Source organism: Pan troglodytes, chromosome 19, assembly GCF_028858775.2.
Source record: "Pan troglodytes isolate AG18354 chromosome 19, NHGRI_mPanTro3-v2.0_pri, whole genome shotgun sequence".
Lineage (NCBI taxonomy): Eukaryota > Metazoa > Chordata > Mammalia > Primates > Hominidae > Pan > Pan troglodytes.
Window position 1 is genome coordinate 85,913,840 of NC_072417.2, and position 16,874 is coordinate 85,930,713.

Below are 16,874 nucleotides of genomic sequence, written 5' to 3' on the forward strand. Positions count from 1 at the left end.
CTTCACAGGGATGAAGGTCACAATGTGGGCAGAGATTGAATTGATGCAGCTACAAGCCAGGAAACGCTGGGGGCCAAAAGAAGTTAGAAAATTTCCCTAGAATTTTCGAGACAGTGTGGCCCTGCTGACACCTTGATCTCAGACTTCCGGCCTCCAAAACTGTAAGGGAATACGTTTCTGCTGTTTTAAGCAGCTCTGTATAGTACAAGATAACCATCCCTTCTCTGAAGGGACCAGAGTGTTTCAGATTTTTCAGATTTTGGAATATTTGCATTATTTTACTGGCATCATTTACCAGTTGAGCATCCCAAATCTGAAAATGTGAAATCCAAAATGTTCCAAGGAGCATTTCCTTTGAGCATCATGTCAGCGTTCAAAAGGTTTTGGATTTGGGAGCATTTCAGATCTTGGATTTTCAGATTTGAGATGCTCAATATGTACTTTTTGTGACAGCAACAGGAAACTTACACAGTCAGGAGAGAACTTCTACACATTCAGATGTGTATTGCAATTATTTCCCCAGAAGTTACCTGAGCCGACTGTTTCAGGTGACAGTGGAAGCGGTCATCCCTTTAATGGTGCCATCCCTTTAACTTCATGATAGCATAGATGTACACCTGCCAGCAGTCTTAAAAGATCAGACTTAGAGCCATCTGACTTTTTTTTTTTTTTTTTTTTTTTTTTTTTGAGACGGAGTTTTGCTCTTGTCGCCCAGGCTGGAGTGCAATGGCGTGGTCTCAGCTCACTGTAACCTCTACCTCCCAGGTTCAAGTGATTCTCCTGCCTTAGCCTCCCATGTAGCTGGGATTACAGGCATGTGCCAACACGCTCGGCTAATTTTTGCATTTTTAGTAGAGGCGGGGTTTCACCATGTTGACCAGGCTGGTCTCGAACTCCTGACCTTAGGTGATCCACCTGCCTCGGCCTCCCGAAGTGCTGGGATTACAGGCGTGAGCCACCGTGCCCGGCCCTGACTTTCTTTCTCGCTGCACTCTTTGAGTAACTTTTCAACTTCATTCTACTCTTTTTTCATCCTGCATACTCTGCATTCCCAGCCCATGCAGGTATGAGGCTAATGTAAGGAGGCAGCCATGCAGTGAGAGAATCTAGAAAGCAGAAACAAAGAGAACTCCTTTCTCCTGACACCTGGAATTCCTTGAAGCTAACTACTATCTCTGGAAGACAACTTCTCAAAAAATTGTTCAGCGCAACTATGGCCTGAATCACGTCCCCTGCTTCAAATTTCTATGTTGAAGACCTAATGCCCAGTACCTAAGAATGTAACTGTAAGGGAGATAGGATTTTTAAAGTGTTAATAAGGTTAAAATGAGGTCATTAGAGTGGGCCCTAATCCAATATGACTGGTGTCCCTATAAGAAAAGGAGATTGGGACACCGACAGGCACAGAGGAAAGACCACGCTTTGGAAGGCCGAGGTGGGTGGATAGCTTGAGCCCAGGAGTTCAAGACCAGCCTGGGCAACACGGCAAAATGCCATCTCTACAAAAAATACAAAAATTAGCCAGGTGTGGTGGCGCACTCCTGTAGTCCCAGCTACTCTGGGGGCTGAGGTGAGAGGATAGCTTGAGCCCAGGAGGTTGAGGCTACAGTGAGCCATGATCGCACCACTGCACTCCAGCCTGGGTGACACAGTGAAACCCTGTCTCGATAAAAAGACAGACCAGGTGAAGCCACAGGGAGACGACAGCCATCTACCAGCCAAGGAGAAAGGCCTCAGAAGAAACTGACCAATCTTGCCAACTATTAGTCTTGGACTTCCAGCCTCCAGAACTGTGAAAAAAATAAATTTCTGCAGTTTAAGCCACCCGGTTTGTGGTATTTTGCTACAGCAGCCCTAGCAAACACATGTAAGTGCCAAATTGCCTCTAGCCTCATGCCACATGAAAATTTGCTCTGAAATTACTGCCTGGCTTAGAAAATCAGGACTGTGTTTTTTTTTTACAAGGCAGAAGCAGATAAAGTGCTATTTGAGTGCTCCATATTAGGCCAAATAGAACACTCTTCAGAAGCAAAAGACTGTATAAAGTGTACCCACCCTGATAATGTTCCCATGAGCTAGGACACTAACGGTCTCATGCTGCCTGCACAGAGCCCTGTCCAAGAAGGTATCTCTGCATTGTTTATTTAATATCCAGATGCGAAAAAGCTTCTGGCAGTTATTATTATTGAGCCCTTTGCCCTCCTGCAAAATATTTTTGTGCGGCACATTTTAACGCTGGTTTGCTTCATTCTATTTATTTATTTACTGAGACAGAGTCTCACTCTGTCGCCCAGGCTGGAGTGCAGTGGCACAATCTCAGCTCACTGCAGCCTCTGCCTCCTGGGTTCAAGTGATTTTCCTGCCTCAGCCTCCCAAGTAGCTATGATTACAGGCATGTGCCACCACGCCTGGCTAATTTTTGTATTATTATTATTTTTTTTTTTTAGTAGAGACAGGGGTTTCACCATGTTGGCCAGGCTGGTCTCGAACTCCTGACCTGAGGTGATCCACCTGCCTCGGCCTCCCAAAGTGCTGGGATTACACGTGCATTCTCACACTTTAAATGAAGAAACCCAGGTTACGGGTCTTAGCCCAGAAAGGAGGTAGCAGCCAGGGCCTACCTATTTTTCAGTTCCTAGAGAACTCCTCTCAGTTGGGCCAGGACAAGATTTTAAAGTCTCCCCTAACCAAGCAGGTACAGGGAAAAAAATAAATAAATAAAACTCTGATTGCCAAAACCACATGCCAAGAAATTATATCTACATGAACTGTTGTGAAAATACTCTTTCATTTTTAGAGATCTTACCAATAAAAAGTCAAAATTAATAACATCTCAGAGACTTCCCCAAACACATTATTTCGGAAACCTAGTTATAAACACTCAGAATTTCTCCTAGGAGTTACACCTCACTCTCGATCAAATTTAAGATCACTAAATTTGACTGGAAATATCAGTGACAAAAGGAACATGTCCTTCAGCAAGACGTAGAAAGTTAGAAGATACAGAAAAAGAAAGGTAATAGGAACCGTGAAGCTGTTTAAATAAGTCGTCTTTGGCTTCCCTAGGCTTAGGCTATTCCAAGCAGTTTTAGCGCCAAGGAAAATCGGAAGTGGAATGTACGTGGCTGAGCTTATAGCGAGAACCAGCTGCTTCAGAGAAGAGATTGCATCCCACACAGCCTGGCTGCCCTCCCTAAGCCCCACACATTATGTCTAAAAAAATGCAATCCTCCAAAGGCTAGCCAGTGTGAAAACCCACCTATTGGGTTCATTGTTGAACTAGAGAAACCGTTCCCAGTCAACAGACAAACACGTAAGCAGTAGTAAAACATGAAGTCAATGGCCAATACCTCCCTGTTCTTCAGTTCATCAAATCTTTTTCCAAAGGCACCTAAGGGAGTATGTTTAACAGGGAAAATGGGAGAAAGGGATGATTCCAAATACAAGATTAAAAGAGGACACTGTGATACCTGGAGAAGACAGAGTGTCTTGAGGTGGAAGAAGGGGATCAAAGAGCAACTGAACTCCATCGTGTTCCCGAACAGGACAAGCCCTGGGGTTGCTGATCCGGGGTTGGGCACTTGAGAAGCTTGAGCTAGAAAGGAAAATCATCTCCTGCAAGACCATTTCCACAGGAAGAGTGCCACGCAGCACATCAGAAGCAGAACCAATAAGGACTTCAAGATTTTGGAGTAGAAAACAAAGACTCTTAGCTAATGGCCAGTGACTGCAGTTCTATAATCTATAATCCACTTGACACCAGCTCGGCATCAGTTTCATTTTGCACAACATGGCTTTGATAATTGCATCAGATCTGCAAGGCTGTGTAGGTAGAATTCTTATTGCCAAGTGAATTTTCCTATAAGAATAGGGCATTAAGAGAAAAATCTGTTTCTTACCTGAGTGTCGTACAGCTTACGCTTCCCTGACTTGAGTACCCATTCACCTTTTCCCCCAACACTTCAGAAAGATTTACAGAAAATGCACAGATGGCACTTCACAACTGAATAATCTCCTAAAGTAAATCCACCTCTTGCTCTACCAGAAAATAATGCCTTCTCCTGGTCTTTCCACAGATACACAAAATGATAGGCAATTCTCCTATGCTAATAGACCGATGAAATTCACCAATAATAATAGTGATGACAAAGTTCACTAGTGAAGAGTATCTATAACTGCATCAGACCAATCTGGTTCAACTTTTATGTAACAAAGCTGTGAGCTGCTTTTCAGTTGCCATGGACCCTCAGGTCATGTAACCTAAGCATGCTCAGATGAACCAAATGTACAACCACAGGGGGAACCTAAGTGCTGGGACGGAGGAGTGGGACTGAATTAAGAAGCAGACACCACATGGCAGGATCCAGGATCCAATCAGATTGAACTCTGGCATCACCCCATGACAGGATCCAATCAGATAATGCCTCCTAACATCACCTCATTGCAAGATCCAATCAGATCACACCTCATTACTTATGCTTATAAAACCCAACCCAACCCCTAGCTCAGGGAGACAGATTTGGGCATTCCCTCCTGTCTCCCTGCCAGTTGACTTGACTCCCAATAAAGCTGTTCTTCTCTCAAAAGCCAGTGCCATGGTATTGGCCTCTGTGTGCATCGGGCAGCAAGCCTGTTGATGCTTGGTAACATTTCAACTTCCTCCCTCAGAACATACTGCATATTTAAATGGGGCAATTAACAATTAGTAAGAGAATCAACTGATTCACTTTTAACTACCTTCTCTTTAGCCTACAGAGGATGCTATGAAGAAAAGAAAAAAACTCAACTTGACAGCTGAGTGGGGACAACTGAGACAGAGAAGCCCAAGATCTTGAACAACACTGGGGGTATGCAGCCAACTGGGGTGTGATGAAATATAACTTATAGTCCCTTGCCTTTCAAACACACACACACAGACTTTGCATAAAGTGCAAGAGGCTCGTGAGTCCTTTGGTACTCATGCATGGAGCCCAGACATAAAGAACTCCTGGCCTGATTTCTAGAATTTACTCAACAATATAACTGTCCACAGAGATGTAGATACTAAAATGCTCTGTGCCACATTCTTTGTAATAGCAAAGCATCAGAATTAACTTCATGGGCATCCAGAGAGGGCTAATTAGGTAGCATCATGGCCAATAACAAGAATGGGATGGATCTATGAGCACCTCAGGAAAAAAATACCCAAGGGTACTGTTAAGTGCAAAAACATATGATACAGAACAATGGGTCAGGTGTGATTATAGAAACATGATAATTCTGAAAGGATGCCCAAGAAACTAGAAACGATGTTTGTGTCTGAGATGGGGGGACTGGACCATAAGGGATTTGAAGGTGGAAGAAAAATTACTTTTAACCAATGTCATTATATTTTTAATTAAAAGAAAGCTAATTGGAGATGGATGGATGGGAGAGAGAATGAAAGAAAGAGAGACTGATAGATTTAAAGGAACTTCTTCTGGCCTACCTAAGTCCCAAAATATCCCCAGCCTTGAGAATAGCTGATATCAGAAAACATTGCACACTAAGACCTAAATAGGAAAGTATCTCATAAATGCTTTTCCCAGCTCAGGCTGCCGTCACTGCTGCTGCTCCTCAGAGCAGCTGAACTCCTCTCCCAGAGTGTGGCCTTTCTAGTTCTTCCTCTGGCCGAACCAATTATGGGACATTACAACAGCAGCACCAATATGATGTTTTAAAGGCTAATGTTATTCACTAAATACCCATTAAACCCATCTCCTTGCTCCATTTACAGCAAGCTTAAGGGCAAATCCAGATGGTACAAATAATGCATATTCAGGCTCCATCTGCATGAAGCCAGTTATCAAATAGCCATTATCAGTTTTGGAGTCCTCAGGTGCCTGACACCCACAGGTGTGTCCAGGTGAGAAGAACAGCGACCTTTCAAGAGATGGCTGGGAGATCATCTTTGTGCTTCCCCCAGAGCTGCATTTGCTTTTGTAGCTGAACAGCTAGCAACGGTTACAAGGGTTGCTTGGTAACCTGGTAACAGGCTGTGCCTGGTGTTCTTGAGCAGGGGGACAGGGTTACATCTCCCTCCCACACACCTCACTCCCCTACCACTTAACTCTGGGTTGGCCAAGAAGACGAAGACCCAGCAGTCCCCAGAGGCTGTCCTGCAGAGCCAACTCCCCTGACCCCGTCCCGGCTGTGACTCCATTGGAAAATGTCCATCCAAGGGCTTGCCAATGTTTACCTTTTTTGACTGACAGGCACTGAATTCACCGTACCACCTTCCCCCGACCCCACCAGCCCATGGCCCTGAAGATAGAAAAATCAGATAAAGTCTGGCCAACTTTTATATCCTAGAGAAGACTCACAATCAGGATCATAAGGTCTTCAAAGGGGAACCCAGGAGCCCAGCGCAGTCATGTTAGTGAAAATAGACAGAAAAGGCCTGTGGCCTTGTGTTCAGAACCCAGCATGAAAAATGACAAGTTTTACTTGAATACAGTGCTCTACTGTGTCACCAGACAGTCCTTGACTATGTTCCAGTAAAAAGAGAAGATGATACCTAAAGCGTTCTGATGGGTATAAGTGACAAGTGTGATTGGAGGCAGGAGGAAGATTTGTCATTCTAACCCTCTATGATTTAAGCTCACATTGGATGAAATTTTTATTTCCTGGTTCCATCCCACGTAGGAAGTTGTGGGCGGCAGTGAGGATTAACCCAAATGGAGAAGACATTTGAGTTCTCCATGAATAATTCATGCAGGACATAATCTGAACACAGATACCAGAGCCCTGGCTGCAGCATAGCTGTAACTTTTGTACATTTGCTCTCCCTAAGGGGTAGAGATCATCTTAGGATAGAGATGGCAAAAAGATTCAATTAAAATGCCAGCATGGAAATGGGAAAGGACTGTTCTCCCTGAAATCACTCCTGTGAACACAGTGACTGGTCACCAATTTGTTTTTCCTTAATTCACTCAGGAGAGCACTCCACATAAGCGAGGAGGTGCCCATTCTCCACTGCATCCTGGCATGGTTTTCGTCCCCGGGGTCTTGCAGGATTAAATGGGGAACTTCTACATAAATCCAAAGGGGAAAAAAAGGCATCCAACTCTCCTCATGCTCACTGGCCCTTAAACTAGCCAAGTGTCCTTAGTAAACAATGAGGGGCAAGAAGGAGAGGCGTCTGACCCCGAGGCTGGAAAACAATGTATTGCATTCCATCTTCAACAACTTCTCAAAGGGCAACAGCCCACTCTGCATCTCTCCCCACCCAGCTTCAGTAATTGCTGTCTGATTCCTCTTGAGGGACGCATTCCCTCTAACTCAGAGAAAAGGCATGACTATGCTTTCAGCATCTTTAGCTTTTCTGGCTCCAAATTGAATCAGTGAGAGAAACGTCCACAGTTGGCCAGATGCAGTGGCTCATGCCTGTAATTCCAGCACTTTGGGAAGCCGAGGCAGGCAGATCACCTGAAGTCAGGAGTTCAAGACCAGCCTGGCCAAATTGGTGAAACACCATCTCTACTAAAAGTACAAAAAATTAGCCAGGCATGGACCTGTAGTCCCAGCTACTTGGGAAGTCGAGGCAGGAGAATCCCTTGAACCTGAAAGGTGGAAGTTGCAGTGGGCTGAGATCGCGCCACTGCACTCCAGTCTGAGCGACAGAGCAAGACTCCATCTCGGGGGGGAAAAAAAAAATCCACAGCAGTCTGCCCAGGTAAATCAAAAAGATGTAAATTACAACACAAATGAAAAGGAGTATTCAGGGTTCATCAGAGAGGGGGACACTGAGGGACAAATGCTGGTACTCTCTAACCCAAAGCAGCCCCATCACCATCAGAGTGACCCCACTGTCCACCTGTCCAAGTCGAAAAGATGATCAAAAGGTACCGTTACCTTCTGCAGACTAAGCATGTGGTTTGGACAACAAATGAGAAATGAAGGTGCTGGGCCAGATGCCAGTTTAGCTCCATGCAGTAGTAGGGTGAGTGATTCGGAGGGATAGGACAGTGCTGGCATTTCTCTCACTATTCATCCTACCACCAGCCCCCACGTCCATATTGCCTGACTCAGCTCAGTGTCTGCAGCAAAGAGCTTGCCTGAAAGAAGCCCAGCTCTACCTATCCGGATGGAAAGTTCACTCTCAGGGAAGAGCAGCGCGGGACCCTCAGGATCAGACTTCTTCTTCAACAACGTAGAGCCGAAGTTCAGTGCCAGGGCCGTCTGGGGGTCTTCTGCTGCACCCTGAAACAAGAAGCGGTAACATCACTAGAGCACCACTACTGTGTTAATTCCCCAGATGCTTCTGGCTCACAGGCGCCAAGGCAACTTGCCAGTCTCTACCAAGACCACCACAGCTGAGCCAGTCCTCCGGCCAACCCAGTTGCCAGGCCATGCTGGGTCTTTAGGAAGATGACAAACTTTCCAGGTATAGGACTTTAGTGGTTACAAAAAAGAAAAAAACAACACGATCTAAAAAGTCAGTGCTGTTCCTAAAAATGGGGAAAATATATACCAGGAAAGATTGGGACCCAAACACCAAAACTCCACTGCAAGCGTCATCGCCGCACACACACAAAACCCCACTGCAAGCGTCATCGCCTCACACACACAAAACCCCACCGCAAGCGTCATCGCCGCACACACACCAAACCCCACTGCAAGCGTCATCGCCGCACACACACAAACCCCACTGCAAGCGTCATCGCCGCACGCACACAAACCCCACTGCAAACGTCATCGCCGCATGCACACAAAACCCCACTGCAAGCGTCATCGCCGCACACACACAAAACCCCACTGCAAGCGTCATCGCCGCACACACACAAAACCCCACTGCAAGCATCATCACTGCCAGGCAAATGAGCAATGAAGTTGGTTCCTGATCTATCAAAAGAAGTCCATATGGCAGGTTCACGTGAATGGCAGTCTCAGCACAGGAACCACGGTCAACTTATTTGGAATTCACCATCTCCACATCTTCACGTGTCTTATGAGATCAAAAGAGGAGATCCAAACAAAAGCATCTCAAAGGAAGGAAGCAGTGCGAGTTGCAGAGAATGCACACATATTTAGAGTTAACTCCAGATGACCTTAAAACAATCATGTCATTCTTCAGCTTTGTCCTAACTAGTTAAGCACTGATCAGTTTGACTGTTTTGCATTAACCAGGCAAAATCGTGCATTTGATCCTCACATTTATTTGACAAATATTAATTAACTGCCAACTCTGTGTATATTTAGTGAAAGAGACAAAGTCCCGGTTCTTCTGAAGCTTGTGTTCCGCTTGGGAGTAAATAAATGAATCCACAATGGGGTGGTAAGCTTCTCTTCCAAAGGCATCATCTGGAAGCCCCAACCCCGCTGACCACTTACAAATGCACAGGATCTCAACAGGAACAACAAGGCAGAGGAGAGACTCAACCAACTACACAAGCACCTCCACTTTCATCCAAACACCTCAAAGCTAAGGGAAGGGAGGCAGAATCATCTCAATTGGCAAAAAATAGTAGATATTTCTTGAAACCTAGGTGTCTCTGTCTGTTCAGGCTGCCATAAAATAAAAACCATACACTGGGCAGCTTTTTTTTTTTTTTTTTTTTTTTTTGAGACAGAGTTTCACTCTGTCACCTAGGCTGGAGTGCAGTGGTGCAATCTCAGCTCACAGCAACCTCTGCCCCACCGTGTTCAAGCAATTCTCCTGCCTCCGCCTCCCGAGTAGCTGGGATCACAGGTACTCACCACCACGCCGGGCTAATCTTTGTGTTTTTAGTGGAGATAGGGTTTCACCATGTTGGCCAGGCTGGTCTCAAACTCCTGACCTCAAGTGATCCACCTGCCTCGGCCTCCCAAAGTGCTGGGATTACAGGTGTGGGCCACTGCACCTGGCCAGCTTTTAAACAACAGAAATGTATCACAGTTTCTGGAGGCAGGAAATTCCAATCAAGGTACCAGCAGAGTCAGTGACTGGTGAGAGCCTGCTTCTTGGTTCACGATGGCACAGGCTAGCTATGGAAGGGGCAATGGGTCTCTTTCACACGTCTTTTATTATGGCATTAATCCCACTCATGAGGGTTCTACCCTCATAATCTAATGATCACCCAAAGGTCCCACCTCCTAATACAATCACTGTGGCAGTTAGGATCTCAACATAGGAATTCTGAGGGGATGCAAACATTTTCAGGCCACAGCACCAAGCAAAAATAGGTCCAAACAAACACAAGTTTTCATTTAAAACATGTGTCTCTAATGCGGGAGAAGAGAAGGCTTAAAATCTAATCACATAAATGCATCCATTTATTTAAAAAAATACTAAAACAATTTTCTTGGATAAGTTCCTTTCATGAAGGAATCTCACAAAAGGGATACCAGGCTGCTGTGACACACACACACACACACACACACACACACACACACACACACACACACCCCTTCTTGTTTTTTCACTGTCATGATGATGAGAGTTAAGAAAGAGAACCTAATGATTCAGATCTTTTATTTCATTATCTGCTTCCAACCAAATGTTGAAAATGAACACATATGCCCTTCCTCTCATCTATTCTCATTTGTCTAGACATCGCTATTGTCATCACTTATTTGCGATGTCCTCTATGAATGTCCTTTAATAAAGGTGCCAACACCCCCATGTAACTTTGTTTCAACTAAACGAACAAACAAAAAAAAGCCTCCTGCCCCTGTTTGAGCTACCCTTGTACAAGTTTTCAGTCCCCTTTGGGTATCCACCTCTTCTGTCACATAAAGGCAGCTGCCCTGCAGTATCACGGTTAAGGTAGACCTACAGATGGCCAGAATCCTGGGAACAGAGAGGCTTTGGGAAGGCCGGTCTCTGCCTCTGTAGAAACCCCCCTCCCTAACCCTGCTGACACCTGGTGTCTGTGTGATATGCCACGGGCCATGGAGTCACAGCTCTTTGTTTGTTCATATGCTTTAATTATTTCTAATTCTACATCTCCTGCTGACATCCGAGGAATCACTGCAGCAATAAAAGATATGTTTCACTATGAAAGTATGTCAGCTGATTTTCCTTCCTTTGTCTTCTTTCTTTTTATGATGTGATTGATGCGTAACTGGGGGAAGGAATAAAAGGAGAACCATTTCATTACAGAAGAAATGCCGCAGCATTAATACGCATTAAGCTGCAACTGTGTATTTGATTGAAGCCCATCTGGTAAGGTGCAGCTTACAGAGACCCTGGTTTTCATTTAGAACATTTATTTTCAATTATGTGATTTTTGTCCCCCCCACCCAGAAGACACTGAGCACTGGGCATTTTGGAATGTCATAACTGGGGGGCTGAGCATGCTGCTGATATCTCTAGTGGGTAGAGACCACGGATGCTATGAAATATTCAACAATGCATAGGACAGCCCCCACAACAGAGAATGAGCCAGGGCCAGGCACAGTGGCTCATGCCTATAATCCCAGCACTTCTGAAGGCCAAGGCGGGAGGATCACTTGAGCCCGGGAGTTCGAGACCAGCCTAAGCAACATAGTGAGGCCCCATCTCTTAAAAAAAAAAAAAAAAATTAGCCAGGTATGATGGCACATGCCTGTAGTCTCAAGCTACTTGGGAGGCTGTGGCAGGAGGACTGCTTAAGCCCAGGAAGGTGAGGCTGCAGCGGGCCAAGATCACACTACTGCACTCCAGCCTGGGCAATGGAGAGTGACCCTGTCACCAAAAAAAAAAAAAAAAAAAAAAAAAAAGCCAGCAAAATGTCAATAGTGCTGAGCTTCAGATACCTGCTTTAGAAAGAGTTACGATGATCAATCAGGACGCCACAGCTCCCTGTAATGCTGGAAACTCACAGACCCTCTTTTTACTGTAAAGAGAAGAATTTTGCTAGTTTCTCTAGGAAGACTCCCTGCCCACCTTCACGCATCCCATAGATTTCTGTTAAGTGTCAACTCTGTATCAGAGATGCTCCAGGTACTGGCAATTCAAAAAAGCCAAGTCTCCTGTCCTCATGAATCCTACATTCTCCTTCGAGAGACAGATGATAATAAACCCATCACGATAAACTAAAAAATAAGAGTGTCAGGTAGTGATAATGCCAAAAGAAAAATAAGCCGTATCTGTAATTCACAGCCATCCAAAACATTGCCTGGCACAAACCAGAACCCAGCCCATCTAATACAGGCTGGTTTCTGGTTTGTGCCGCGTGATGTTCCAAGCATTTTACATGTACTAGCCCATTATTAACTGTAAAGACAGAGTGTTCCTTTAGGGAAGATGCCAAGAGAGGTCTTTGTGGGAAGATGGTATTTGTTCTTCCCTTACTTTCAGGTTTTTGCTCAAACACTGACTCCCTCTTCCCCTCCATCTCTTTTCACCTTTCTATCAATCTATATTCTGTGGGTTGCATTGCTTTATCTCGGCGTTTTCGGGGCAGGGAGACGAGCACTAAGAAAATCCCGCCCTAACTTCACTTAGAAGCTGCCCTTTTAAAAGCTAGACAGAGATCCGTTATCTCCACCTGTACCCACTCCCGCCTGTACCCCCCGCTTCCCCCATGTGCTCCCTCCCACATTTAGCCTTCAGAACAACCAGGGTCAGCTATGCAGCGTGGGAGCTACAGAAAGTATCTCCGGAGTAATGCCAAGGACAGCTCCTTCGCTATCTCCATACCTGGCAAAACCTCCACCCGCCTCTGATCCCAGGCACTGGCCTCCCAGGGCTCTTTTTAGACACCTTTCCAGGATTCTCAACATTCCTCCAACTCTCAATTATTGATAGGGAAGAGGGATACATCCCTCTGAATTTCAAGAAACAGCATGGAGGGAGATGCCAGCTCGCTTTGCTAGCTTTATCATAGCGTCCCTGGCGGTGGGGGAAAGTCAGAAGCTCCTGCTGTGGCAAAGTGGCTCTCAACCTGCTGGGCTGACATGCCCCGCATATCCCCCACCCCCCTGCTGCCATGGAGCCCCATCTGCTCACTGGGCATGGGGACTGCAGGTTGAGGGCACTGGAGCTCTTTACCAGGACACCTAAAATAAATACAGCCTTGGCCCGTGCATGAGGAACCAAGGCCCTCAGGGAGAAATTCCTTCTCTACATCCCTCTCTTCTTTACTTGATATTGTTGTTTACATTTCTGGTTTGGTTTGCTTTGATTTGGTTTTCATCTCTGCAATGCCTTTCTATCCATATCACCTCACTCAATCCTTATAGCCCTGCAAGGTCGGCAAAGTGCGAGCGTGATCCTTCTTAGGGCAAACACGTGACCAACGCAAGCTGTTCTTGACTTTCCACAGCAGCCCCGACAGTCTGCTCTGCTGCCCATCAGAGGGTCAGTGAGTCACTCTTTCCCGTCTCCACAACACACAGTGCTTCAGGTAGGCCTCTGGGGCTTTGAATAGTTCAAGTGTGCTGTGTCACCTTGCAGCTCCCAAATGTCAAGGTGTCAAATACAAGGGCTCTCTCTCCAGCTGCAAGGTCACCCCCTCTCCTTCTCCATTGTTCCCTCTCCTGATCCTCTTTCCCTGTCCTTCTTCCCACATCCCCACCCACTCCAAACCCAGCTCAGTACAGAAAGCAGGGTGTGGGCCAATGGAGGCACGAGGTACCACTCACCCACCACCCAGGGCCACGGAACTTGAGACTCCTGTCCTCTTAGAATGGAATTATTATCATAATGATTCTTCTTCTCGGTGGGGGGCCAATCCCTGGCTCGGAATAAACAGAGCAACTTCCACCCACTTTGGAAAGGCCATGCAGAAAGGCAGGAGCTGAAGAAGAAGGATAGCACTTTCCAGAAAAAAAAGAGAGGAAATAGAGAGAAAAAGAAAGAAAGATGATGAAATAATGTGAAGGAGGTGAGGGGGGCAGGAGGTAGGAAAGCAGCTCTGCAACATGCCTTACATTAAACCAAAAAGGCTTAACAATACGTATATCTCCTTCAAGAAATAAAATCCTGGGGCTGTGCAGTGTGGCCTGCTGTCCCAGGCAGGAGGAGGGCAACTGTTAGTGGCTGATGTCTCCAGAGCCCCCCAAAAGAAACAAGTCACCTGAGAAACAGGCCAGAGCATCACTGAAGGGACAGAGCTACCTGCATATTAAGTCTACAAGGGCGAACTAAGGCCCCGCCTACAAAGCACATTGGGTGTCATAGAACCGCAGACCCTGCAGCCCTCAAACCTTGCTGCAAGCAGCTTGGTGCATCTGCTCCAGGTCCCAGTACCAACCTTCAATAGGTCTTAAGTCCCATCACCTCCTTTCTGGCTCTTCCTCACTGGGGTGAGTCATTGCTACTAACAACCGTGTCCGAGGATGGCAAAACAAAGCAACCTGTGATGCTTGCCAGCGTCTGGGAGGCAAACCTGACCTCCGCCAAACCCGCACACACCTTCTATCGCATGGATTCAGGACGGGGGAGCTCTGCTCATTTTGTTCTGAGGTTTCATTCAACTAAGGCTGTGATGACCCTGCACGTTGCTGGCCCATGAAGGGCAGTCTCTTCGTTTTTTTAAATTTTGTATTTGTTATTTTTGAGAGACAGAGTCTCACTCTGTTGCCCAGGCTGGATGCAGTGGTGTGATCTCGGCTCACTGCAACCTCTGCCTCCCTAATTAAAGTGATTCTCCTGTCTCAGCTTCCCAGTAGCTGGGATTACAGGTGCCCGCCACCATGCCCGGCTAATATTTGTATTTTTAGTAGAAACAGGGTTTCACCATGTTGGCCAGGCTGGTCTCAAACTCCTGACCTCAAGTGATCCGAGGAAGGCAGTCTCTTTAATTGAAGCTTGTCAACAAGTCAGAGCTCCCTGAGGAAAGGCCAAGGTCAGGGGACTAATTGGTGCCCCCTGCCAGCTACAGCTACATGGAAGCCAAGTGTTACACGCCAGTGGAAAAGGGTACAGGGATCTCAAGAGGAGCCACCCAAGGGGCTTGGGACGTGCAGTTGCCAGAGAAGGGGCTGGCGGGTGGCCTGCCTGGGGCCCAGCATAGGTGCTGCCTCCTCCTATTCCCCAGCCTCTGCCTCCTGCCATCCTCACTTAACCCCAGACACACAAGGCAACGTTCAATAATTGATGCTGTTTTTATTACTGAGAAGTTGCCATAATAATGACACTCGTAACACAATCTTTTAAATTATTCCACATAATGGAAAAAAAATTAAATGTCGCCCCTGATCAACAGTCAGAATATGGATGGTGCTTACATAACGCATGACCTTCTCTCCTCGGGAGCCCGGCAGCAGGCAGCTGCCCAGGGCCAGGCTGGCTCCCGGTGATGAGCAGCCAGCTAAGAAGCAAACAGGGACACGGAGTGGCACAGACACTGAGGCAGAGGGCACAGTCCTGCCTCGGGTATCAGGCAGGTCACTGCTGTCTTCTTTGCCCTGGTTAACCTATACATTCAGGGATCATGGGTCATAGTCAGAATCCCTAAAGACAAGGAGGATGACGGTTTAAGTACTTGGTCTCTCCTGGTTTTTTACTGCAATTCTTGCCTTGTCCAAAGCACTAGGATTGTACCTCTAACTCAGCTTCAGTTCATTCCCTGTACAGTAATAATGCTATATCCAATCAGTGGACAGCAAGGCAGGTTTTCAAGCTTTGAATTATTCTACACTTGAGGTTTTTAAAATCTTGGCCAAAGAAGCCTGAGCTCCTTCCTCCAGGAAGCCTTCCTAGATGTACTCAACCTAGTATGGATCAAATGTACTCCCTTCCATCCTCCCCTGGTATCCTGAATAGGCTTTAACTTTTCAGTTCTCTTTTTTTTTTTTTTTTTTTTTTGTTTGAGACTTTCTTGTTCTGTCGCCCAAGATGGAGTGCAGTGGTGCAATCTCAGCTCACTGCAACCTCTGTCTCACAGGTTCAAGCAATTCTCCTGCCTCAGCCTCTCGAGTAGTTGGGACTACAAGCACGCAACACCACGTCTGGCTAATTTTTTTTTTTTTTTCCAGTAGAGATGAGGTTTCATCATGTTGGCCAGGCTGGTCTCACACTCCTGACCTCAAGTGATCCATCCTCCGCAGCCTTCCAAAGTGCTGGGATTACAGGTGTAAGCCGCAGCGCCCAGCTGACTTTTCAGTTTTCTTAACCATCTCAAAGCCATGAGGCTCAAAATGGCAGCTGTGTCTCGCGGCCCTACTGTCAGGGCCCAGCACAAGGTCTGTGTTCAATAATTCAATTAATTTGTCTGAATGAACTAAATGACAGAGGCTCCAAAATAAGAGGGAAATGTTGCATAATACAGAACACACCGATCTAGGGTAACCACAAGTGGTTAGGCCCTGAGAAAAGAGAGGATTGGTGCACAGAGGGGAAGAAAAGGCTTAAAAGAATTAAAGATGTTCTAGCTAATGCCAAAAAGCGTGACGTTCCATCCACCCCGCCGTCTATCCTCTTGATGATTAAGATAATCAATATCAGCCCTGCGACCACAAGAGGACGGGTAGATACCTATCCTATGACTCCCCAGTGAAAGCTTCCATCTCCATCCCCCTTTCTGGCATAAATAGTCAGAGTGGGACAGCCTAGCTCACTCCCTTTTAAGGTAAGATCTTTCCACCCTGAAGCCCACGATCCCTCCAACGCCACATCTTCCAGCTTCGTCCCCATCACCTTCATGACCTTAACATGAAGCTTCACAATGGTGGAAGTTAATTACGAACTTCTAGCTATATTTAAGCTACATAAATACGCCATTACTCAAACTATCTTGTGAGAGACAAAACCTTTTCCTAGTCCTGATGCCAAAGTTCTATTCAAAATCAAGCGTATTTAAGCACATAAAACAGATTTGAAAGCATCACACAGCTCTGCAGAGATACAGCTCTATGAGAATCTGCAGATAGCCCTCCAGTAGCCATTCCAGGTAAGCAGCCCTGAGCTTGTATTCCAAAGAGCTAGGTCTCCTACTAGCACGGCTGAG

The 16,874-nt window shown here is 46.2% G+C and overlaps 1 protein-coding gene across 6 annotated transcripts in view; it reads right to left on the reverse strand.

Annotated features, from left to right (window-relative positions):
• SLC39A11 (solute carrier family 39 member 11) overlaps window positions 1-16,874 on the reverse strand; it is a 465,863-nt gene that overhangs the window by 307,703 nt on the left and 141,286 nt on the right. For 3 of the 6 annotated variants that reach the window (XM_001167322.6, XM_009433177.5, XM_009433178.5), the window contains exon 5: window positions 8,076-8,220. In XM_001167322.6, coding sequence (XP_001167322.1) covers window positions 8,076-8,220 — 145 coding nt within the window. The remainder of the gene's footprint in view (window positions 1-8,075; window positions 8,221-16,874) is intronic. The other 3 variants (XM_009433182.4, XM_511652.6, XM_009433179.5) reach the window with 1 other exon arrangement.